Source organism: Papaver somniferum, chromosome 10 (genome assembly GCF_003573695.1).
Source record: "Papaver somniferum cultivar HN1 chromosome 10, ASM357369v1, whole genome shotgun sequence".
NCBI lineage: Eukaryota > Viridiplantae > Streptophyta > Magnoliopsida > Ranunculales > Papaveraceae > Papaver > Papaver somniferum.
In genome coordinates, this window is record NC_039367.1 from 64,396,108 (window position 1) to 64,419,131 (window position 23,024).

Here is a 23,024-nt window from a genome sequence, read left to right on the forward strand (position 1 = left end):
AAGTGGTTAAAGAGAATCCGAGTAGGGAAACACTGGGATTTCTTTCATTTTTAAAAACCATTATGATTGTTGCATACATTAAGGCACCATATTCATATCAGTAGGGTCCATGCACATAGTCAAATTTATTACACACACCATTAACTCTCCTATATCCCTCACACTCTCTGTACCTTTCATGATTTAACAACAGCAACATAACCACACTTGCTATAAATTGAAACCACATCTCTCTCAAGTCTCAACTCATTCAGAATTCATATCTCTTCTTCATCTTACACACACCTGTTTATTTATTTTTTTTAATATTACGCACACCTATTTTTTCACTCTCATAACCACGTCTTCTTCAATAGACTGCCATGGCAATTACTAAGATGATTGTAATGGTTTTAGTACTGTTTTGGGCATTGCCGTCATTGATGGAGGCTCATACAAGTGATGAAAGAGTTGATGTACAGAAACTGAGAAAACTAGCAGCTGAAAACAATGTAACATGTATTCTGGTCTTTGGTGATTCTAGTGTGGATCCTGGTAACAATAATCGTCTTTCTACAACGTTTAAGGGTAATTTTGCACCTTACGGGAAGAGTTTCTATGGTGGTCGTCCCACTGGAAGGTTTTGCAATGGAAGATTAACGACGGATTTCATCGGTATGAAATCCAGTGCAGATGTTCTTTTTCTTTTGGTTTTGAAGTCATGGCTTCCATAGTTTTAACTGACTGTTATGTTTATACAGCGGAGGCGTTGGGTTTCACGAAAATAATTCCAGGATATCTAGAGCCAAATGTGACCAACAATCAAATCTTACATGGTGTTAGTTTTGCTTCTGCAGCTTCTGGCTACGATGATCTCACTGCCAACCTCACGGTAAGTAAAACTGCTAACATCACCAGAAACATAGTTAGGCATAGCAACTTCTGCTGGGTTTACCCAGTCTTTCTTACTGTCACGTACGGAAAGCTTAGTCTTTTTTACTGTCCATGTCACATGTGAGCCTGTCCTGATGTACTCTACTGAGTAGTCACAAGTAAAATGGCGCAAGATCAACCACCATTACTTGATATTGTTGTTGTTATTGTTGCAGAATGTGCTGCCAGTTTCTAAGCAGATAGAGTATTTATTACACTACAAGATTAGGCTAATGAAATTGGTTGGACAGAAGAAAGCATCTGAAATCATTGGGAATGCAATCTTTGTCTTGAGTATGGGCACAAACGATTTCATTCAGAATTACTTCATTGAACCTACCAGAGCTAAAGAATTTACCCTGGATAAATATGAGGATTTCTTGGTATCATGTATGATCAAAGACATCAAAGAAATGCATAGAATTGGAGCCACCAGATTGGTTGTAGTTGGGGTTCCACCTTTAGGATGTATGCCGCTTGTCAAGACACTAATGGGTGGATCATCAGGAGCATGTGTTGAAAGTTTTAACAATGCTTCATTCACTTTTAATGCCAAGGTTAGAGCTGCAATTGCCAGCATTAAAACGCTTAAAAGTGCTTATGTTGATGCCTATGCCATCATTCAAGGCGCAGTGAACAACCCCAAAAAATATGGTACGTTCCACATAGTTTATACCTTGCTTATTTTCATGTACAAACATTTAAAAGGTCAATTAGTTGCAAGTTTCTCGAATTTATGGTGCCCAGTTTGTGGGCTTGCAAGATCCTAAGGGGGGGCGTACGTATAATTGTTGATTTTTTTGGAGTCGGATGAAATGTCCCACTCAATTGCCGTCACAGGTCAATAAGAGATTTTGCTGCCCATTGATAGGTGGCAGTCACATGCTATCTTAACTATTTACTTGTGCAGTGTGAGACTAGTGGGCAACAGTCCTGAAGAAAATTGAGCTTTTTGTTTGTTTATTTGTTCACCTCAAATTTTACAATTGCATCTGCCGAAACTTATGCATAAATTTTTTGCAGGTTTTACAGTGACATCCAAGGGATGTTGTGGAACAGGGGAGATAGAGTTTGGAGACACATGTAAGGGATTGACCACATGCGAAGACCCGGCCAAGTATATATTTTGGGATGCAGTTCATCCTACTGAAAAGATGTACAGAATCATTGCAGATGATGCTCTCAGATCTGTTAGTTCCAAGATTTTGAACTAATTTTTTTTCTTTTTTCGAAGCATTAAAATTCTTGATTGTCTGTTTAGTGTTGTGTATGATTTGATCATTTCTTTTATATTACAAAATTATCTTGATTAATAGAATGTGTTTGTTCAAAATGTTTTCTTTGAGATAACTTCCTGCATTCATCAAACTTTAACACGGGACAAGTATAAACAATTCCAAATGCCTCGCAATTTCAAACTTTTAATCATCTTGCTATTGCGTGTATTCATTGTTCAAGAATTCTGTGTATATATATTTACAGGATTGAACAAAATGAAGAAAATAAAAATCTTGCCAGCCCTCTGCCCTCATAAGTTAGGGGTCCCAAACCGTCCCTTTGGTCGCTTGTGACTAGGGACACGTCTTGACGGAAGAGATAGAAAGCTACCATACTAACCAGAACCACCTCTAGGATGAAAACTATCTTCAAATCTGAGAGAGAACCCCAGATGAAAATTTAGTTAAGGATTTCGAATCAAAGACTTTCAACTGCACAAAAACAAAAACTTAAGATACCTTTTAGTTTCTGAATTAGATCCTCCAGATTCGTTGTATTTTCCCGGCCCTGCAGATCAAAACTGCTCATATGCATTCTACTTGACATATAATCATGGTTTTTCCTGCCAACATTCCCGTTTTTGAAGCATGTATTTGGACAATCAATGCTGCCATCGTACTCGTCGCTTCCATCACAACAGTCTACAAGGATATTTGCACCAAAAAGCGCAATCAGAACACAAAATAAAAGCTAAAATGCTGCTGCACATACATGTGGAACGTGCTGTAATTTGGACTATCAAGAAAACCCCTTGCTCCTTTTAACACCTTAGAGGCCGAACATTTCATTTCAGTTCCTGTTCGGATTGACCAAACAATAGTGTATCACTGGTTCTTTTTGTATCAGCTGTGTGATTCATTGCTATGTATAAACAGTTGTAGACTGAATATAACGAACTTCTTTGATAATAGTCAACAGTGGGCCAGAAAAATCAGTAATAACGCTGAAACAAAGAATCAGGTGACTTGTAGAAGAACTTATTGTTGGATTAACTTACCACAGAAGCGATCATTTATCCGAGACGAGAACAATGTTAGTGGTGTACTTCCTACATTTTTGCAATAAAATTTGCTCCTCGGACAAGCTGGAGTACCTGTCCACAAATACAATAAACCTTAAAGAAATAAATAAACTGGAGCTAGTTATAAAATTAAATGAAGAAGAAAATTGATTTAGCAAACGTATAGGTGTTTTGGGCACACTGCAAGTAGAAGGTGATAACAGACACATGTTGACAGTATGGAGTTGCTGCCGGAATTCATCACGACTTAGGATGATGCAAGACAATCTGAATAAAGGTCAGCAGCGGCATAAATATCTCGGCTACTATGTGATCACAGAGCTGATTAATGGTTAGGGAACAGTCATTTAAAATTTTGTCTTATCATAACGTGTAGGTAACACAATCAAAATAGTAGAATAATTTGAAAGAGAACCTTCATCAGCTAACCCTTTAACAAGTGTTCAGTTAAGTTAGGTTCGGATTGGTAAGTATATCCAAGTGGACAATTCAGGGTAACATTACCTAGGTTTGCAAACAGCATAACTAAGTGGCGAGGAGGACAACAAATAGAAGAAACCAAGGAATTGATATATCAAACACCTCTGAGGAAATACATCAGTCAGTTTCCAAGTAATAAATCCATCTGATCTAATGAAGAAAACAGGTCACAACTACAGGCATGACACTCAAATCTTAGCTGCTCAGAACCCTGTTCTACTGATTCCCAACATTTCATCAGTGCATAACTAATTTTATTTTTTTCGAATAGCAGTGTAAAACTAGTTTTAACAATTAAAAAACTAATTTTATTTTTTGTTCAGAACCACGTTCTACTGATTCCTAACATCTCTTCAGTGTATAACTAATTGTTGATTGTTGACTATTGCTTATGCTAATATGCTTGATTATAGTAAAATATAGAAGAAAACAATTAACATTTAAGGTGATAAAAGTTGCGGTACATTAGTGGAAAACTGGAAGTTAATTTTAATTCTCTGTTTAAAATTAAGAAAGTAGGATAAAAGGCCATGAATTTATGCATCGTTTGTAAATTTTATGGCTTTTTTGCCACTTGCATGAAGACTCAATACAAGCTATAATCAACGAAGGAATATTGATTTCAAAGTAAAACACATTAATGACATCCCATGGGCAGCTAATATATTTCATATATTGATATTAAGAACAGTGGTTTTAAATGAAATTTCATTTTATCCTACCAAGGAGTCTAACCTTTGTCTGATCCAAAGAAAAGGTTTTCTTATCTATTGTCTTCTAAATGACGAGATTATTGTCATATTACAAGCAGCAACAAGAATTAGCATCACTGTTAACTAATAAAATAAAACACCTCTGATGGAGGGATGAACATACCCTAAAGGTGCAGAGGAAAGTGAGAAAAACCACCTTAGAAGCATCAGAGAATCAACCATCAGAACACACGGGGAACACTCGAATACACAAGGATTATGCTCTAACTCTAATTTTCTATTTTTAGTCTAATGCAAGCGAGATTTGAATCAAGGTCTACAAAATCGGCAATCATAGATTTCACCAGATTTACTAAACAAACACTTATCGTCTATTTTTATAGCAAAGTGGAATTAAAATGAGTTTCATTTCTATTCTACCTATCATTATAAATCTATATGGATACCAAATTGCTGTTTAGAACATCAATTCTTTGGCCAAATGACACAGTTTTCGCATCTTAACACCTTGAATATTTCTAACAATAGCACCACCGATAGAATTCTTTAAAACAAGTATCACGTAAAGTTCCAATTGCAGATAGGACAATGGAGGAATTACTAAAACCAAGGATGGTTAGTACCATCAAAGCAATCAGGTAAACCATTATGAAGACAGTCTGAGCATGTGATTCAGATATACGCCACATAACCTTGCCCTACACTAACTTTATTATATAGGTTAGCTACTTGGGTTCCCAAAAGTTCGGTCATTTGAAATGCAACTAGCCTAATAGCATTAGATTTAGACTACAAGATGATGAAGATACGATGATAGTGGAGGAATAGATAGCTATCTAGTTTCCCAAATGCTCACTCATTTGAAATGCAACTAGCCACTGCCACACTACCCCCTTCTCCACTTTGTTAGGCCTCAGAGTTCAAGCCTCGATAAACACACTTTTAAGGTGTTAACTTTTCACCTGAAATGCTATTATTCTACTACATAAATAACCAGCTTACAATTGTTGGTATCATTTTAGGTAACTGATAAAATGCTACAGTTGTTAACTTCCTAAGACTAGGTTTAAATCCTGTTTGCATCAAAAATAAACAAAATCAGAGACAAACAAAATTCAAGTGCATACTTATATTCCGTGATCGTTGATGGTTGTTCTTCCAATGATTGCAAAGCGATTATAGACATTTTTCTACTGAGGATAATTTTTCAATCCGTCGAGAATTTTTTCTCTGCCAATTAGTAGCACTACTGATCCTTACTTGTACTTGTAATCAGACAATAATCCAACTTCAAATCAAATAACTAATAAAAGACAAAACGATTTAAAGTCATTTATGATGTATTTGGAGTCAGGTAGTAATTGCTTGATGCTTCATAGGTATTGGTTGTTATAAGAAAACTCAACACATTAGGTCAGCGTCTAACAATGACCCCTATTGCCTTCAATATTAGGACATAGCCTGAAGCTCATAAGCAAATAATACACCATATACACCAAGCACAACCTCCATAATATGTATGTGTGTTTTCATATTACAGACATAACATTATCCGGGTGGGATTAAGAGTAATAAACTGATGTAACATGTGATCATTTGTTATAAATCGTTTTTATTTGTTATTATTGTTGGCTAATCGTCTAATTACAAGTACAAGCAAAGATCAGCAACGCCACTAACTGGCGAAGAAAACATCCGTAATGGACAGATAAACACCTCCAGAAATATTGATCTAGCACCATCAACGAAGAGAAAGTTTCCATGCAGACCTATATTATGCTTCTTTTTTTTTTAATTTTGCCTTTACACTAATCTATATGAAATATAATCAACGAAGCGAGAAAGAAAGAGAGTATCAAAAGTAAATTTTGTCAGTCTGGACATGCAGTCAACAATCATAAACTTAGCCAACCTAAACTAAAGCAGACTATTGTTTATCAATTTTAGTACTACTGAAGCAAATCCCAATTAATGACATATCAATCGAAATGAATCTACTTCTGGTTTTCCAGTTTTAAGACACTTAGAAACTGGTACCACTAACAAGCATATAACCCTGGACACACGGTATAAGATATAATGATACATCTAACCAGCCTTTAGCAAGTAGATTCCTATTTGTATTTGCCCCTATAGCAGATTTACCCAGTAACCATTATCAGTGGACTTTCTTATCTTTCTAATATAAATTCAGTTTTCTACACGTCTTTTCTCAAGTAAGTTACTGTTCGCAATATGTTTCTGACACACTTCTGCCTGGTCAGCCATAACTTTATCCACCCAAAAGAAGAAAAGGTGTTGCTGCAATAGTGACGACTAAACCAAGTATCTGCTTAATAAAGTTGGTAAAGTCTATTATTGTTGATCACATAAGGCTTGCGCTCAAATCCCGCTTGCATCAGAATAAAAGTACGAAGGTACAAACTAAAAATACAAAGGAACATAAGTACTGCAGACTCGTTAATATTTGACTCACCAGTTTCCATAAAACAGTTTTAGTTTGAAATTCAATTGATCATCTATAAGTTCACACTCTTCCTACCAATTAGAAGTGCTTTCTCGGTCAATTAATGATGTTATTGATCTTCGATTGTACTCGTAATCGGTCAACATTTTAAAAAGAAATTATATCTAAAATACTTACCAGGTTTTTATTTCAGTTATTGCCCAGTTACAAGTACAAGCAAGGATCAACATCACCACTAACTGGCGAAGAAAGCATTTCTAAAGAGTTGATAGAGCTTAAAATGCATTAATAACTAAATAAACCATCTTACAAATACCGAAAAAATCAACCATCAGCAAGTATAAATAATATCCAGACACAATTTTTTTAAGTTGTAACTCTAGTACATTACTTTTATCCAAATGTAAACGACATCTGAATCCACATCTATGGAATCAACAATCCAACAATTATAGACTTTGATTAGTTTTACTAAGCAAACACTTACTATACCACCTTTCTGACACAAGGCCATGAGCAAATGACTTTTAGTGTAACCATGCCAACCTTTGTAAATCAAAACATATAATACGATTATGGGGAGACAAACATGAGGTTGAGTTTACATAACAGCTAACTAATCATGGGATAAAGCTGCAGGCGCAGTTTACCAGGTTGGCCAGTGCCATTAAGGCAGTCAACTAAATCATCGTGGAGAAAATTCTCAATTTCAAGCACTCTACTTTCTTTTTTCTTTTCCAAGATACAACTTTTTCTTCTTGAATTTGAATGATACATGTTAATGAAACTCTAACAACCAAGCTGATGCCACTCTGGTAAAATAACAAATCCAATGGGCCTTGATATCAAGATCTAAAGCCAAAACTCGTCACCAAACACAATTCATACGACTGAACAGAAAGAATAATTAAACTCGATAGCACTTAGAGCAACTTCTACCAAGAATAATATGTTGTCACACATTGACTAGCATTGCAAGTGTTTTCTTACGAGCACAGCCTAGCCTAGCACGCTGAAATTTGAACCCAGATCAGCCCAGCACAGCATGGTAGCTTAGCGTGTTTTGCTGTACTGTACCATGTTATTATCCGTGCGGCGTGTTGCGCTATGCCATGGTGCCTATTAGTTTGGGTCAGATTTCATAGACCTAGATTTCTATGTCTAAGGTTATACAAAATCCATGTGCATATAAACACTTAATATTTGTTGATGATTAATCTTTCGGTGTTTGCAATGGAGTTTTATATTTATCTCTATTACTAAGGACTTCTTCCCATCAAAACTTCTCTGCCAATTGGTAAAGCTACGGATATTTATTTATACTTGTAATTGGACGAACAGAAAAAAATAAAATGTTAAGCTCTTTTGGGTGTCCCGCAAAAATCTGCAAAATATGTGTTACACGTTAATTGTTATTCTTTAGCATGGGGCTAGAAAAGAGGTGACTGGACTGCCAAACTGTCCTAGGTTACAACCTTGTTTCCTCTTGGATAAGGCCTACCTCAAGCTACAACTGCTTCCAGGTTAGGTCCCTTCAACAGGCATATTTGACAATTCAAAAGCATATATCCTGCCTGCATAGCCTTTGTATTGTTAGGAAACAAGATTCTCGGTTTTTTTTCTTTTATCAGGGGGACTATTGTCCAAATGATGAAGATGATATCGTTGATTGGGCACAAAAGTAATCTTCGGGAATTAGAGATGGGAAAATCACCTTGCAAACACCGAAAGATCAACCATCAACAAATAAGGAGTATTCCTACGCACCTGAGTAATGTTTTTCATATGTTACTATTTATTAGTGCAAACATAATTCGGCCCCAAGTCTCTATAAAATCAACATTAAAAAGAATTTACCAACTTTAGCTTCATAACGAGGAAAAAAAAAGCTCCTGGCACGACCCAACTTTGCCAACAAGCATGTAAGAAGCTTGAGAAACTTGCCAACACCACCACACCCTATGATGAACAAATAAGTTATCTGACATCGATAAAATTCAGGTTCCTACCAAATTTGGCTCGTTTCATAGATGACAAACACAAGCTCTGTTGCAAACACAAACAGCTTGAAAGCGAGTTGGTGTTGAGCTTCACCTACTCAATCAAACCCAATCTCAGCGCAGTTCGTCTAACATCCATTCAAGTGTTCAGACCTTTTACTTTGGCGACTGTCATTCTTTTTTGTTCTTGTGGTTATTATAGTCATGATCATTTAAGAACATAGACCACTCAGTCCTAATGATGAACATTAGTAATCGTTGCATACATGAGACTGAAATTCCAGTAAACCAAAACTCTGCTCCATCGATATACAATCGATTTACTAATACACAATCTTTAATTCCTTGATCATGTGAAAAACTTGATATCCTACACTGTGATTATTTTAAATAAATAAGAACACTCCAGACAAGAATAGATTTAGGTGCTACCTACATTTTTGAAGTAAAGTTTGCTCCTTGGAGCTGATGTGCTATCAGCAAACAAGAACATATGATTCGAAGAAGACTTGATACAGGAAACAAAACTCAAGCTACTTAATAGAATAATACTAAATGAAGAAGAAAACTGACTAAACAACTAAGAACTAGAAGGGACTGCAAGTGGATATAGACAACACGATCGATAACATGGAATTCGTTTCAGAACTAATTATGACATAGAATGCAGGACAATCTGAACTCCTGACAACCAAATGAGTACCTCAGTTCCAGGAGGTTACAGAAAAGTCCCAAAATGTCAGTTAATAGTAACTGTTAAGCTTTAAAACCTAAATGAGCTAGCTGAGTGATAAAATCATACAATAGTTTCACAGAGAAATTTTATATGCCACCTTTTCAATCAGGAGAAATCAAACTAATCGGTAAGAAAACTCGCGGGTGGATGTTTTGAGATATCGCTGCCTGTTATTGATAACGAGAGTGATAAAAACATCAAGCAAGGAAGTCAATGAACAGAAGAATCACCGGAAGCAACATCTCAAACAGCTCCAGGAAATAGAATGGTCATTTTTCAAGTACTAAAGCCATCCAACCTAATGAAAGCCGTGTGCCACAAGGATGAGGCCCAAATTTCATTTGAACAATTTATTTACAAACGCATCTAAACATTCAGTATAAGTTTTGTGTTACAACAACACGGACATGGTGTCACAACTTAAAAAACTAGAAAACGGGGATATGGTTTGCACACAGTAAATACGTAAATATCACGGTTAATCCCACCGATGACGTGGCTTGACTTTTTCATTTTTTTGTTTTACTCTTATTTCTCTTGGAAAAGTTAAAAAGAAACATGTCGAAGAAGAAAGAGAAAAACGAAAAGTGAAAAAGTCAAGCCACACTATCGGTGGGATTAACCATGGTATTTAGGGTGGGCTAAATAGAATTATTGATGAAAGATAACTTTTTAATATGTAAAACTTCTAAAAGAATATCCTAACTGCTATAATAGTAAATGTTAGAGTAATTAAGGTATTTAAGATTTTTCTTTTATATTTCTTGGTAACTGAGCCATGTGGACACAGCTAAAAAAAAAAAAAAAAGAGGGCCATCGTAACACAGGTGTGAAACTAGTTGTGAGCCTGATGAGGTGATCCTTGCATGGTATGGGATTGAAAAGACATCCACTCAATTGTATCGTCAGTTATAAGAAGGCTAGTTCATGTCCTTCTGTTGTGATTTCCATATTCTTGGTTTCTAGAAAACATTCAAAACTATTTTCTAGTGTTGCCATAAACTTTCTGCTCTCAAAACCGAAAACATCTAAACCTGCCCTCCTATGGAACATATACAACCTTCAAGAAGACATTACTCAATTTCATTTTCCATTATGCCATAACAATATTCATATCTGGATATTTCTATTCCGTTTTTTTCTAGTTGTGTAGATTAATCACTGAACTCTCGTCTTTTTTTGGGTAGATTGTTACTAAGCTTAGCACAACCCTTTAGTTGGTAGGGCAATGTGATTAAAAATTTTAAATTAAATGATGTTGCAATTACAATTGATTAATTACCATAACAAGTGTTTGCTTAGTAAAACTTGTAAAATCTATGGTTGTTGACTCCAAGGACCTAGGTTCAAATGATAGGTGCATTGAACTAAAGTATGAAAATACTAGTGGCAAAACAAAATGAAAATGCAAATAAGAACACAGTGTTTGTTGATGGCTGATCCCTCAGTGTCTGCAAGACCATTTAGTTAAACACTCATATTCACCATCTAAGTGAGAATGAAAGGGAATGTGAGTACTCAATACAAGCAGTGTTTGCATTAAAAAAAAAGGCACTGTGTGTTTGCATGGCAATTTTAGTTTGAGATCATCTCACATCCCCTTTCATTCTCTCTTTCCTTATTACAAGTAGAAACAATGATCATCATCGTCATAAACCAACAACAAAAGGACTCGCAGCAAAGGAGAAAACAACACAAACCACCTTGCAAACACCAGACGATCAACCATCAACAAATATAGAGAACTCAAACACACATATATACTCTCTTCTCTAACAATTTCACTTTCTACTCTTACGCAAACAGAACTTAAACGGCTAAACCCAAATCTATAAAATCGACAATCATATATTCTACTTAATAGATACTTTCTTTAATACTAACTAACACACGTTTTAAACTTGAGTTACTGCCAAGCTAGGCTCATGTGTAGCTCATTCTAGCTTGACTAAATGAGAAAAGCTTCAGCTCTGTATCCCAGTACCAGTTGTGTTCTTTGTCGGTACTTGTGGCACTGCACTAATCAGTCATGATCAATTAGTATACACCATCCGTTAATGATGCACAGATGTCTATTAAGTCTGAAATGATGAACTCAAACTGTATGGTCTAGATTGACAGAATCCACATATAACCTATCGAATCAGCCTATGGAAAGTAATATCTTCTCTCAATGCAAGCATCTCTAAGATTTGCTCGCAAGTGGTATTCCGATTTCATATAGACTCAAATTTCCAACGCCGTCACTGACAGATTTTATTTTCAAAATAACCAATCTGTCATTACTTATCCAATCATGTAAATAATTTCTTAAAATGAGCTTAGAATATAGACATGCATGCCAAAATTAAATTGGTCGATTTCTAAGTTTTAAGTACTGGAAACTGATACCAAACAAACTTAAAAGAAATGGCAGTATTTTTCTTGCAGCAAAGATAATTAATGGAGAGGACAGGAATACATTGGGGTTAGGAGTAATGTTACCAGGCTCATCGGTACCATCTATGCAATCACAAAAACCATCATTAAGACGATCTCGAGTGAAAGATTTAGATCCATCTTTGCATTGGATCAACTGCGACTCAAAATAATACTTCTCATCTGCAATTTCATACACAACACAAAACAAATTTGAGATGAGGATGGAAAGTAAAGTGAAAAATAAGAGAAATAGAAGCAGAAAGAAAGAGAAAGAAATGAGAAATGAGATGACCTTCGGGATGGATTCCAAGATAAGGTGATTTTGGGAGTATAGAAGATGAAGATGACTGGAAAAATGAAATGATCAGAAGAGGAACGAAAATCAGGACTACCTCCATCAAATTGCCTGATGATCGATTCCTTGACTAGTCTGTGATGAAATTCACATCGTAGCTATGTCACTCTTTAAGTGAAGACTTTAAGTTCAAGTCAAACTGAGCTGTAGCAAGCAACTGTCTTTCTATCTATAAGGTGATATAGGGTTGCCGCTTAAAATTAGGGTTTACAACGCTTACAGTTACAGTTAGGGTTTCACCTTGTCCGCATGTCTTTCTATCGATTAGAGGTTAGGTTATGTTCGTAAAATCCGTCGTGCTGGTTACATTTGCACTAAAATAAGCTCACAGATGCAAGTCATGTGGACAAGGTGATCTTACGACTGTCTTTTTTCTCTCCTTTTTTACCTGGCATTTTTAGAGGCGACTTTTTTATTCCCAACCCATATACACCGTTAAGGGATGTCCAAAAACGCGGAGAATATGTTAATGTCCTTACATAATTGGAAGTTATTTTGTGTCCGATTAGTATAAAGAAATCGGAAGCTTAGTAACGATATTATAATACCGATTAATATCGATTTTGTGCCAAACTCGTATCCGGCTTCTATAACAATCGGTAGGATCCAGAAGCTCACGAGACTACCGATTGTTAAAGTACAGAAATAAGAAATCTTTAGAATTTTGCAATGGTGAAATTTGGACTCATATATAATCGGACGAATAAAAAAATGTCTAAGCTAACGATTTAGGGCTTCCCATAATCGGGATGGTAAAAGTAACAATTCCTACCGATTATGGTAGATTTCAAATTTCCTGCAATGAAGGATTATAGGAAAAAACTCATTTTGGGGCAACCTATAGTTGAGAGGTTTTGTAATCTATTTATCTTCTGATTATGGCTACATCCAAAAGACGAACCAAATGGTTATGGTTGGCTCTGTACCTTCGAAACTATGGAATTTGGCAAATGTTCGATTTGGGGCTTCCCTTAATCGGTAGGTTATAAGTAACCATGTCTACCGATTTGGGGCTACTCAACAATCGGTAGCTAATGAGGTGGTATTACCTCCCGATTAATAACCGTTTGACAAATAAAACCAATGTCAACCTAAATTCATTTCATTTCTTTTCTTTTCTTTTCTTTTCAACGTCAACTCCTCTTCTCCTCTTCCCTTCCGATTTCAGAGAGGAAAACTTCCCCCTCGTTGAACTCCACTTCAATACATCGTTATCATTAATCGCCGAATCGAATCATCGTCGATTATTCTCTATAAAGATGAAAGAAAATGAACGTAAGAAAGCTAAAACCAAAAACGTTTGTCGCGGTGAGGATCCAAACATTGGATTGCATGCCCGTAATAAAGAGGTTTTAACTCACGAACCCGAAGAACACGAAGAAGATGAAGTCCCTGAAGTAGGTGATACTGATAGCCAAACTCTCAGGCAACTTCAAATGGCCCCGATTAGGTAAGATTCTACCATTAATTTGGTTTATATTGCTTCAATTCGACGAATCCATGTTTTTTTAGGGTTTTCGGTTATTACCCAGATTCGGTAGGTTAGTTATTGTTTTAAACTTCCGATTGTGGTCGAATTCTTCATTTCACAAGAACATTTGTCATATTCGGGTGGTAAATATTTAGGTTGCCTACCGATTGTAGAACGTTTTTCGTTACTGAGGCCTAAATCGATCATAATCGGAAGTTAATTGTGTTTTTTCCTTCCGAATATACTAAGGAAGAACAAGTATTAGAGACGCAATAATCGGGTGATATGTTTTGTAATTTTCTTCCGATTGTTTAGGCTCAACCACTTTAGTAATTTCTGGACATAAAGTGATGCATATTCGGTAGAAATTATTTTTGTGAGGCTTTCGATTGTGATGCATTCAGAAGGGTCTAATTTTTCTGACTATCGATTATTCGTATTCGGAAGATTATGTTGAAATTTAGCATCCGATTATTGTGTGTAGATAAATATATTCGAACACCAAAAATTTTCTTTTGTTTCCGATCATCCGTATTTGGTAGCTTTTGGTGAACTGAAACTTTCGATTGTTCATACTCGGAGGCTAATGGTTAACTCAACCTCCCGAATATGTATATTCGGGAACGTTGGTTTTAGATTAACTTCTGATTATATAGTTTACTAACCTGTTGTACTTTCTTTTGTTTTTTAGGGATAGGCGAGGTAAAAAAGTCGAAGATGCAATTGTCTCAGCTAGTGCAAGGAAGGAAAGGCGTCAGAACCTGACAGCTAGTGCAAGGAGAGCTAGGACTGCTAAAGCCGCTTCAAGTGCTCAAGATGGAACTCAACAAGCAATTCAAGAAGGTGTTCAACCAAGTGCCCCTCAATCAGAACCGGTTCAAGAAGGTGTTCAATCAAGTGCCTCTCAATCACAACCAGTTCAAGAAGGTGCTCAACCAAGCGCTCCACAATCACAAGCAGGAATTCAACTAGAAGCACCCGGAGATAGAGTACCATAAGTAGGACAACCTAGTGGTGCGCAAGAAGAAGGAGAAGCCGAAAAGAAAAATCCTCCTCGAAAGCGCAACACATTGTCCCACAAAGACTGAAGGTGCAGGATATTCCAGAAGGTGTAATCCTTGGGTTGCCGAAGGATGGAGGACAATTGTTATTTGGATACAAAGACTCCTGGGCCAAAGAAATATATGAAACCGAGGTAATAATCGTATCCATTTTATTTACCTATTATCTTTTTCTTCGTAATAGTTTTAAGGGTTATAGTTTTAGGTTATTCTAGTTTTTTTTTAACTTGTCCAATAGTATCATTCCGATGCGGTTCGTCTACTCAAAACCACTGCCGCACCAACTAAAATGCTGGATTGGCCTTTGAAGGATGAATGTGAAAGGTTCAAGACAATTATTGCTAATTCGGGGTTGGCTGATGCTGCCGAGAACTCCATGTTGGAACATGACCGGGTGGCTATATCGGCGTTTATGGAGAGACTTTATCCTGAGACCGACACCTTCCATATGTCGTTTGGGGAGATGACGATTACCCCAGATGATGTTGTGCAGATTGTTGGACTCCCTGTCCATGGCAAAGGTGTTAGGGCTGAGTTCACAAACCAGTTGGAATGGACCAAACTTTTTTCTCTAACTAAGAAGTGTTTGGGTTGGGATGAAAAACATCAACAACTGAGTTCAAAAGATGCATGAAGTATAGAACTATACAGTTCAACATGGATACTCTGATGGATATGTTCAAGGGCACCAAGGAAAAAGAAGAGAAAGGAACTTTAACCGATGAGTAAGTCAACCACGCGGCTACCGCATATCTCCTATGTGTATTGGGATGTGTCATTTTCCCCAATAGAAGTGGCAATCGGGTCGACGCCAACCTTTTACAATTTCTGGATCCTCTCAATAAAGTGCATGAGTACTCTTGGGGCACGACATGCCATGCGTGGTTGATGGAAGAGTTGAGAAAGGTGTCGAGGCTTGGAATTAGCCAAGTGGCCGGGAACGTGAGTCTACTACAGGTATTGTTTATTAACTCTACATACTTGGTTATTTTTTAATTTTTCTACCATTGAAGAATCAATTTCCTAATACTTGCAAAAATGACAATATAGACATGGATCTACGACCACTTTCCTATCTTGGGATTGGCCATTGAAAACCCGGCGTGGGCGAAAGGTGACCCTAGAGGAACAAAGTACGTCTTCGATGACAACCATTCTAGGACAAAAGAGCAGCAGTTGATTCGTTTGAGGGAGATTTTGGATGAACTGAAATCCCAAGACGTATGCTTTGATCCATACAAGGAAGACCGAGCTAATGGACATATCGTGGGTCGGTCCGATTTGGACCTTTATTTTGGACCGTTGTGGCACCCCACAGGATATGTGATGTACAATGCCTCTATGGTGATGCGACAACACGGTTATGTACAAGGTATACCAAAGGAGGAAATCCATGGAAAATTCTCTTTGGATCTGGAACAGTGCAAGTCTGATAAAGATTCTATCACGGTGTTTTACTCGGGTAAACCATCCTGTAAATTCCGTTGGGATAGAAGGATACATTACTTAATCGACTTAGGAAGGCCAGCCAACCAAGGTTTTGAAAATGCTCTCAACTATATGGATTGGTACCAGAAAGCTTCCCATCTTCGTGTAATCTGTGATCTTAAAGCAAAGCCCGCAGCACCGTATAAGAGTATCCTCAAAGAGAAACCTCGGGGTTTTGATATATTGGTACGTATTGTTTTCTTAATTTAGTTTAATATTATGGGTCAAAATAGAGTAATAACCGTTTGATGGTATGCTATGTTTTAAAACAGATGAGCAGGTTCAAGAGTTTGTCCAAATGGTGCAATAATTGCATAAAGGTCGGAGAGCTTTTGCCACTTGAGAAGATAAAAAAGTACCAAGAGTTGATTGATAACGTTGACATGGGGAAAAAGGCAAGCAACCTACAAAGAAGGTGACCAAAAGAACTCGGGCGTCATCGAGCACTCAAGTTGATGAAACCAATGATGATGTTGGTCCAAGTCGTAGACGTAGTAAAGGTCGCAAAGTCATGGCAAATAGGAAGAACTAAACTCTCGGTGTTTTGTTAACTTTATGGATAACTTTGTTTATGTCGGATTATGTCGTTCTCAAAGTTTGTGTCGGATTATAAGTTGGTACGTTATGTTTATGGTTTGTGAATGGTTCGTTTTATGAATTATGAATGGTTTTATTGCTATCTTTATGCATTTAACGATGACTCGCAAGCGAATCACATGCAGAGATATAAAACTATTGAATTTTATACAAACAATCGGAAGATTAGTTTATATACATATCTCCTGATTCTGGGGATATTGCAATTTTATTGTCAGAATCGGGAGATATTTATATTTTGTACCTACCGAATCTATGAATTTTGTAAAAAAACATCAGATTCAGAAGATTGTTAATTTCGTTGCCTACCGATTATGCTTTTTGAACAAATAATTTTTGTTCTGTGTCCAAACCACACCATATTCGGGAACTAAGCTAACTTATTAAACTGTTGATTATTGTCATCGGTAGGGTGGTTTATATTATTCCTACGATTATTCTATGTGAAGAAAACTTTGTTTCTGTATCCAAACAACACCATAATCGGGAACTAACATCATTCCTTAGCCTCCGATTATTACACTATAAAGTCCTTTGTGATCTGTAACCAAACAACACCATATTCGGTAACGAAGTTAACTACTTAAACTTTCAATTATATTATTCGGTAGGTTTATTTTATATGTTTCCTTCGATTATTCTATGTGAAGAAAACTTCGTTTTCTGTGTCCAAACAACACCATAATCGGGAACATATATCACTACTTGGCTTTCGATTATAACAATCGAAAGTCCTTTTGTTTTCTGTATCCAAACAACATAATATTCGGAAATTAAATTAACTCATAAGGTTTCCAATTATGGTAATCGGTTGGTTATTTAACCAAATAAACTACCGCTTATAGCTAATCGGTAGGCTTTTATATTAATAATCTCCCGATTGCAGCCATTACATAAAGACCTTAACGTTACAATCACTTTAAAACCACCTAAATACTCTTGCAATCACTTAAAAGTATTAAAAAAGATCATAACTTCCAGTGACCATTGAAATTGTCCCTCTTGATTTTGTAGCATCCTTCATGTTCAAATCGTTTCCCGTAGAGGTCCACATACCGGCGATCCGCAAGATTTCTCTGAAATTACGAATGAGTAACAAGTTAATACTAACTTATGTTAATGTGAGTCGGAGTTACATAGATACTTACTCGTTTTTCATACGTCCACCAAGGAAAAGCGTCCCTAACAAATCGTTCCTCATCTTCAAGTTTGTCAATCTCCTTATCGAGCGCCTTTAACCTCATCTTAATGTCATTGGATGATCTTCGAATTCGATTACCATCTAACGCCTCAAAAACCATTAAAATACAGTTCCATAGCTGCTCTTGGGATTCCGATTTGTGGAGCTTGTAAACACGATCATGAGCAGTTACCACAACGTACGCTCTATAAATAGCACAATCTTCTTCTTTGGCAAAAGCAATATCCATGTTTTCGAAAAGAAAAATTAGAACTGAAGAGGGGAAAGAGTTTGGTGCAATTGGGTTGATAGATATGAGTTTCTTTATATAGGTTTACGGTCCAACGACTCTTTTTCTTTTTCCCAAAAACTCCAACGGCTATTTCATAACGGCTAATTTGACGAAGGTTGAATCTGGGGAAGCCAATAATAGGTAGGTATTTAAATTAGAATATCTACCGATTATGGTAGCTTTCAAAATTTGAATATGGGGCAACCTATAATCGGAGGTTTTGTAACCTATTGGACTTACGATTATGGCTACATCCAAAACACAAACCAAATGGATATGGTTGTTAAGGTGAATCTGGGCCCACTTATAATCGGTAGGGTATAAGTTTGATAATCTACCGATTATGGCAGATTTCAATATTTTGAGAAAAAAGGATTTAAGCAAAAACTAATTTTGGGGAAACCTATAATCGAGAGGTTTTGGAACCTATTTGACCTCCGATTATGGATACATCCAAAACATAAACCATATGGTTATGGTTGGCTCTATACCCTCATAACCTATGCAATTTGGCAAAGGTTGAATCTGGGGACACTTATAATCGGTAGGGTTATAAGTTTGATAATGTGTCGATTATGGCAGATTTCAAAGTTTTGAAAAAAAAGATTTAAGCAAAAACTAATTTTGGGGCAACCTATAATCGAGAGGTTTTGTAACCTATTTGACCTTCGATTATGGCTACATCCAAAACATAAACCATATGGTTATGGTTGGCTCTGTACCCTCATAACCTATGCAATTTGGCAATGGTTGAATCTGGGGCCACTTATAATCGGTAGTTTACAAGTTAGATTAGCTACCGATTATGGCATATTTCAAAGTTTATCAATAAGGGATTTAAGCAAAATCTCATTTTGGGGCAATCCATAATCGAGAGGTTATGTAACCAATTTGACCTCTGATTATGGCTACATCCAAAACACAAACGACATGGTTATGGTAGGGCTATGTACCCTCAAAACTTATGGAATTTAGCCAAGTTTGAATCTGGGGCTACTAATAATCGGTAAGTTTATAAGTTACTTTAGCTACCGATTACAGAATGGCATATTAGCCGAAATGTGCACACAATAATCGGAGTCTAATTAGTATATATCTACTACCGATTATATGTTAACTACCGATTGTTGTGTTTGCTACCGATTATATAAGGGCATATCGGCCATTTTGAAAATTCGAAGATAAGGGGTACCTTAGATCTACGCTTGGGTGACCTTTTTTGTCTTTTTGTGTCGCCCCTAATTCTTTTGGGGTCGCCCCTAAAAATGCCAGGCTTTTTTATCCTTTTTAACCTAATTTTATTTTATTTTTCCTTCTCTTTCTCTGATGTGTCAATTTCTGATTCTAATTCTCTTTTTATCTTTTCATGGCAGATTAATTACTTCTCCACTTGCTTCCATGTATTGATGTTGTAGTATTGTCCTATCATATCATGGGTTATCTTCAAAGTTGGGAGTTTCAAGGTTGGCATCTTCACAATTGGCTTTTTATTGCAGTGGTGCATAGATTCCTCTTTATCTCTTCAGATTGGTCTTATTTGAATTGGATTTTATATATTTGTAATACTATCTCACCTGTATGGAAAATTGTTCTGGATGTTATCTACAATGATTCAGTTGCTTTGATACCTTCAAACCTTTATCAACTGTTTCACTTTCTTAAACTTTTCTTCAACACTTATCTCAAATACAGTATCCATATGACACCTCTTACTAAATTTCATTATAAAATCAGCGGTATCATCTTCTTTTTCATTCATACCCTTCATTGTTCTTTCACTTATAACATCATCTTCATTCCTATGGCCAGACCTGAGTTAAACAATCTTACTCATCAAATGGAAGATGTTTCATTAATGAAGAACCTGTTAGGAAAAGGGTGATTATGCACTCAAATACTGTCATTTTAGCTGGAGTCGGAGAATGGAAATATAGTCTTGTTGGTAAACTATATGCTTCTGGTATTATGTCTTAGTAGGATGCTGAACGTGCTGTTAAATTTATTTGGCCTCATTTAAGAAGACATAATCAGTGGATGGTTCAGGTATGCACTTTAGAACCTAATATCTTTGTTATGAAATTCCAAGTTTATGAAGATAAAGAAGCTATTTTGTTTTGAGGAGCTTGGAACTTTGATGGATACTTGATTGTGCTAAAAGAATGGAATTTAATTATGGACTATCATCAATTAGATTTCTCAGTTTCTCCCTACTGGTTAGAGTACAAATATCTTGTGCCTGAATTTACTTTTGTTGGTATCCTGCGAATGATTGGTAATATTGTTGGTGAGGTGAGAGTCGTTGAACTTGATGGCGTGAACCCTCTTACTTCTTATAAGTATAGAGAACTAGTTCTAATTAATGTCAATACTCCTCTTATTACTGGTATTACTGCTGCCAATGTTGCTGGTGTAACTAGATGGATTGGTTTTTTTATGAGAAGCAACCTTATCGTCTCTGTCCAGATTATAAAGTCCCAAACCATGATGAAATGATTGTGCTGATGTGACTCATAAAAGGATTGAAATGAAAGAAGTTGTTAGAGGTTTCGGATTTGCTGAGCCAATTTTACCTCCTCAACGGAACCCTCAACAAGAGGCACAACTTTTCCTGGAACATGGTTCTCAGAGGCACAGATTGAGCCAACCAGTTGTTCAAGATCAGGCAAGACCCTTCGATGGCATGAGGATTTCAATATTTTCGGCTACTGATTCTAATGTCGGAGCTTCTTCCTCTTACAATAATCAATTCCAGCCTTCTGCATCAGTTAAACCTTCTTCTACTGTAACAAGTGATGGAGCTAGTACTAGTGGAACTAAAATGAGATACCGTCGTGCACCAACTTTGTTTATTACTTCTGCACCCCATGTTAATGATGTTAACTCGGATATGGAAATTGTCACTGCCCTTGCGAATAAGACTGGTTATGATCAAGATGAAAACCCTGCGGCTAATAATAATGATATGTGGGATATTGCTGCAACAATTGCTTACAATGCACAGAATGACTCTGATGCATGGCAGCATGTGTTTTTTTTTTTATAAGCAAAGGCATTCAAAAAGGCTAATGGTCCTCCTCAACTGTTGGAAGGATCCAAACAGGGGGTGTAGACCAGTACATGGTAGAATTGTTTTGTTTAGCCCACTGAGCAATCTCATGAGCTACAAAATTACAATAACGAGGTTGGAAACTAAAGATACAAGCAGATAACTTGGAAGAAAAAAATAGAATGTCTTTAAAGATAGCATATGTTCGCGAGTCCCCATCAAAATTCCCAACTGAAAATTGGTCTATGAGAGATTTCGCGTCACTTTCTATGATGATGTGAGTTAGGTGTTGTTCCACAGCTTTCTTCAGAATTTCCCAGATGACTCTTGCTTCAGCTTCTTCAGCAGAACAAACATCAAAGACTAAGGAAGCACAAAAGGTTGCACTTCTTGAGAAGTCTCGCATCACATACCCTACACCATTTGCTCCAGAGATATCATCAAATTCACCATCAGTATTACATTTAATCCAACCAAAAGAGGAGGGCATCCATTTATCACAAATACTGACATGTACGGTAGAAGGGATAGTCACACTAGGATTTCTGTTTTTTCTAGTGAGGAGCATAGATCTAGCTCTAGCTAGGACAACAATGAAGTTTTCCTTAATGTTCTGGAAGATGAAGTTGTTTCTACTGGTCCAAAGACACCATAAGATAGCCACAAAGAGACATTGATCATCCTCAGAGAGTTTAGATTGAGGATCAATTAACCAGAAAAGAAGCCAGTCAATAAAAGATTTGTTTTGAAAAAATTGAGTGTTTATGTTGAAATCAGAGATGAACCAGACTCTACTAGCAAAGGGACAAGTGACCAAAGCATGCATAATAGTTTCCTGAGGATCAGAACACCTAGGACAATCCACACTATGTGTAGGAATTCTAGTGTGAAGAATAGTTCTAGAGGGCAAAGCATTTCTAGCAGCTCTCCATAAAAAAGACTTGAATTCTATAAGGTACTCTTACTTTCCAAATACACTTCCAAAGGTTTTTACAAGGGGAAGGCCTAAGGCCTCTGAGCCCCAAGTAGGCAGATTTAGAGGAAAATTTGCCATTCTTTGAAATATCTCAAGTCCTCATATCAGGAGTGCAAAGCTGGCTTAAGGGAATGGTGATAATCTTCTAGACAGAAGCATTATCAAAATGGGTGTTAAGTCTAGACACATCCCAACTTCTAGTTTGGGAATCAATAAAATAAGCAACTTTGATACTAGGATCAGGAGGAACAAGAGGGTTGGGTGTGGCAGAACCCAGAGAAGGAATCCATTTGTCACATCATGGGTCAATGAATTGACCATCCCCAACAATCCAGGAAATGAAAGGTTTTATAAGTTCCTTTATGGCATGCAGACACTTCCAAGTCCAAGAGCACTTGGCAGTACACTTGGAATTCAATAAATCAGTTTTAGGAAAGTATTTATCCTTAAGAACAATGGCAAGTAAACAATTAGGATTTTCTAAGATTCTCCAGGCATTCCTAGCAAGCATTGCTAGGTTTTTTAATTCA

At 36.6% G+C, this 23,024-nt stretch overlaps 3 protein-coding genes across 3 annotated transcripts; 1 reads left to right on the plus strand and 2 right to left on the minus strand.

Annotated features, from left to right (window-relative positions):
* The first annotated feature begins 234 nt into the window (after positions 1-234).
* On the plus strand, positions 235-2,219 carry LOC113318354 (GDSL esterase/lipase At5g45950-like). The gene is made up of 4 exons (XM_026566503.1): positions 235-654; positions 741-871; positions 1,089-1,566; positions 1,936-2,219. The coding sequence occupies exons 1-4, from the start codon at positions 363-365 to the stop codon at positions 2,124-2,126; spliced, it is 1,092 nt and encodes a 363-aa protein (XP_026422288.1). The 5' UTR covers positions 235-362; the 3' UTR covers positions 2,127-2,219.
* A 78-nt stretch (positions 2,220-2,297) lies between these two features.
* LOC113318355 (glucosidase 2 subunit beta-like) lies at positions 2,298-12,664 on the minus strand. The gene is made up of 5 exons (XM_026566504.1): positions 12,321-12,664; positions 12,092-12,208; positions 3,188-3,283; positions 2,649-2,831; positions 2,298-2,564 (listed from the first exon to the last, which is right to left on the minus strand). The coding sequence occupies exons 1-5, from the start codon at positions 12,424-12,426 to the stop codon at positions 2,389-2,391; spliced, it is 678 nt and encodes a 225-aa protein (XP_026422289.1). The 5' UTR covers positions 12,427-12,664; the 3' UTR covers positions 2,298-2,388.
* Positions 12,665-21,534: 8,870 nt separating this feature from the next.
* LOC113315724 lies at positions 21,535-22,572 on the minus strand. The gene is made up of 2 exons (XM_026563981.1): positions 22,484-22,572; positions 21,535-22,369 (listed from the first exon to the last, which is right to left on the minus strand). The coding sequence occupies exons 1-2, from the start codon at positions 22,570-22,572 to the stop codon at positions 21,535-21,537; spliced, it is 924 nt and encodes a 307-aa protein (XP_026419766.1).
* Positions 22,573-23,024: the final 452 nt, after the last annotated feature.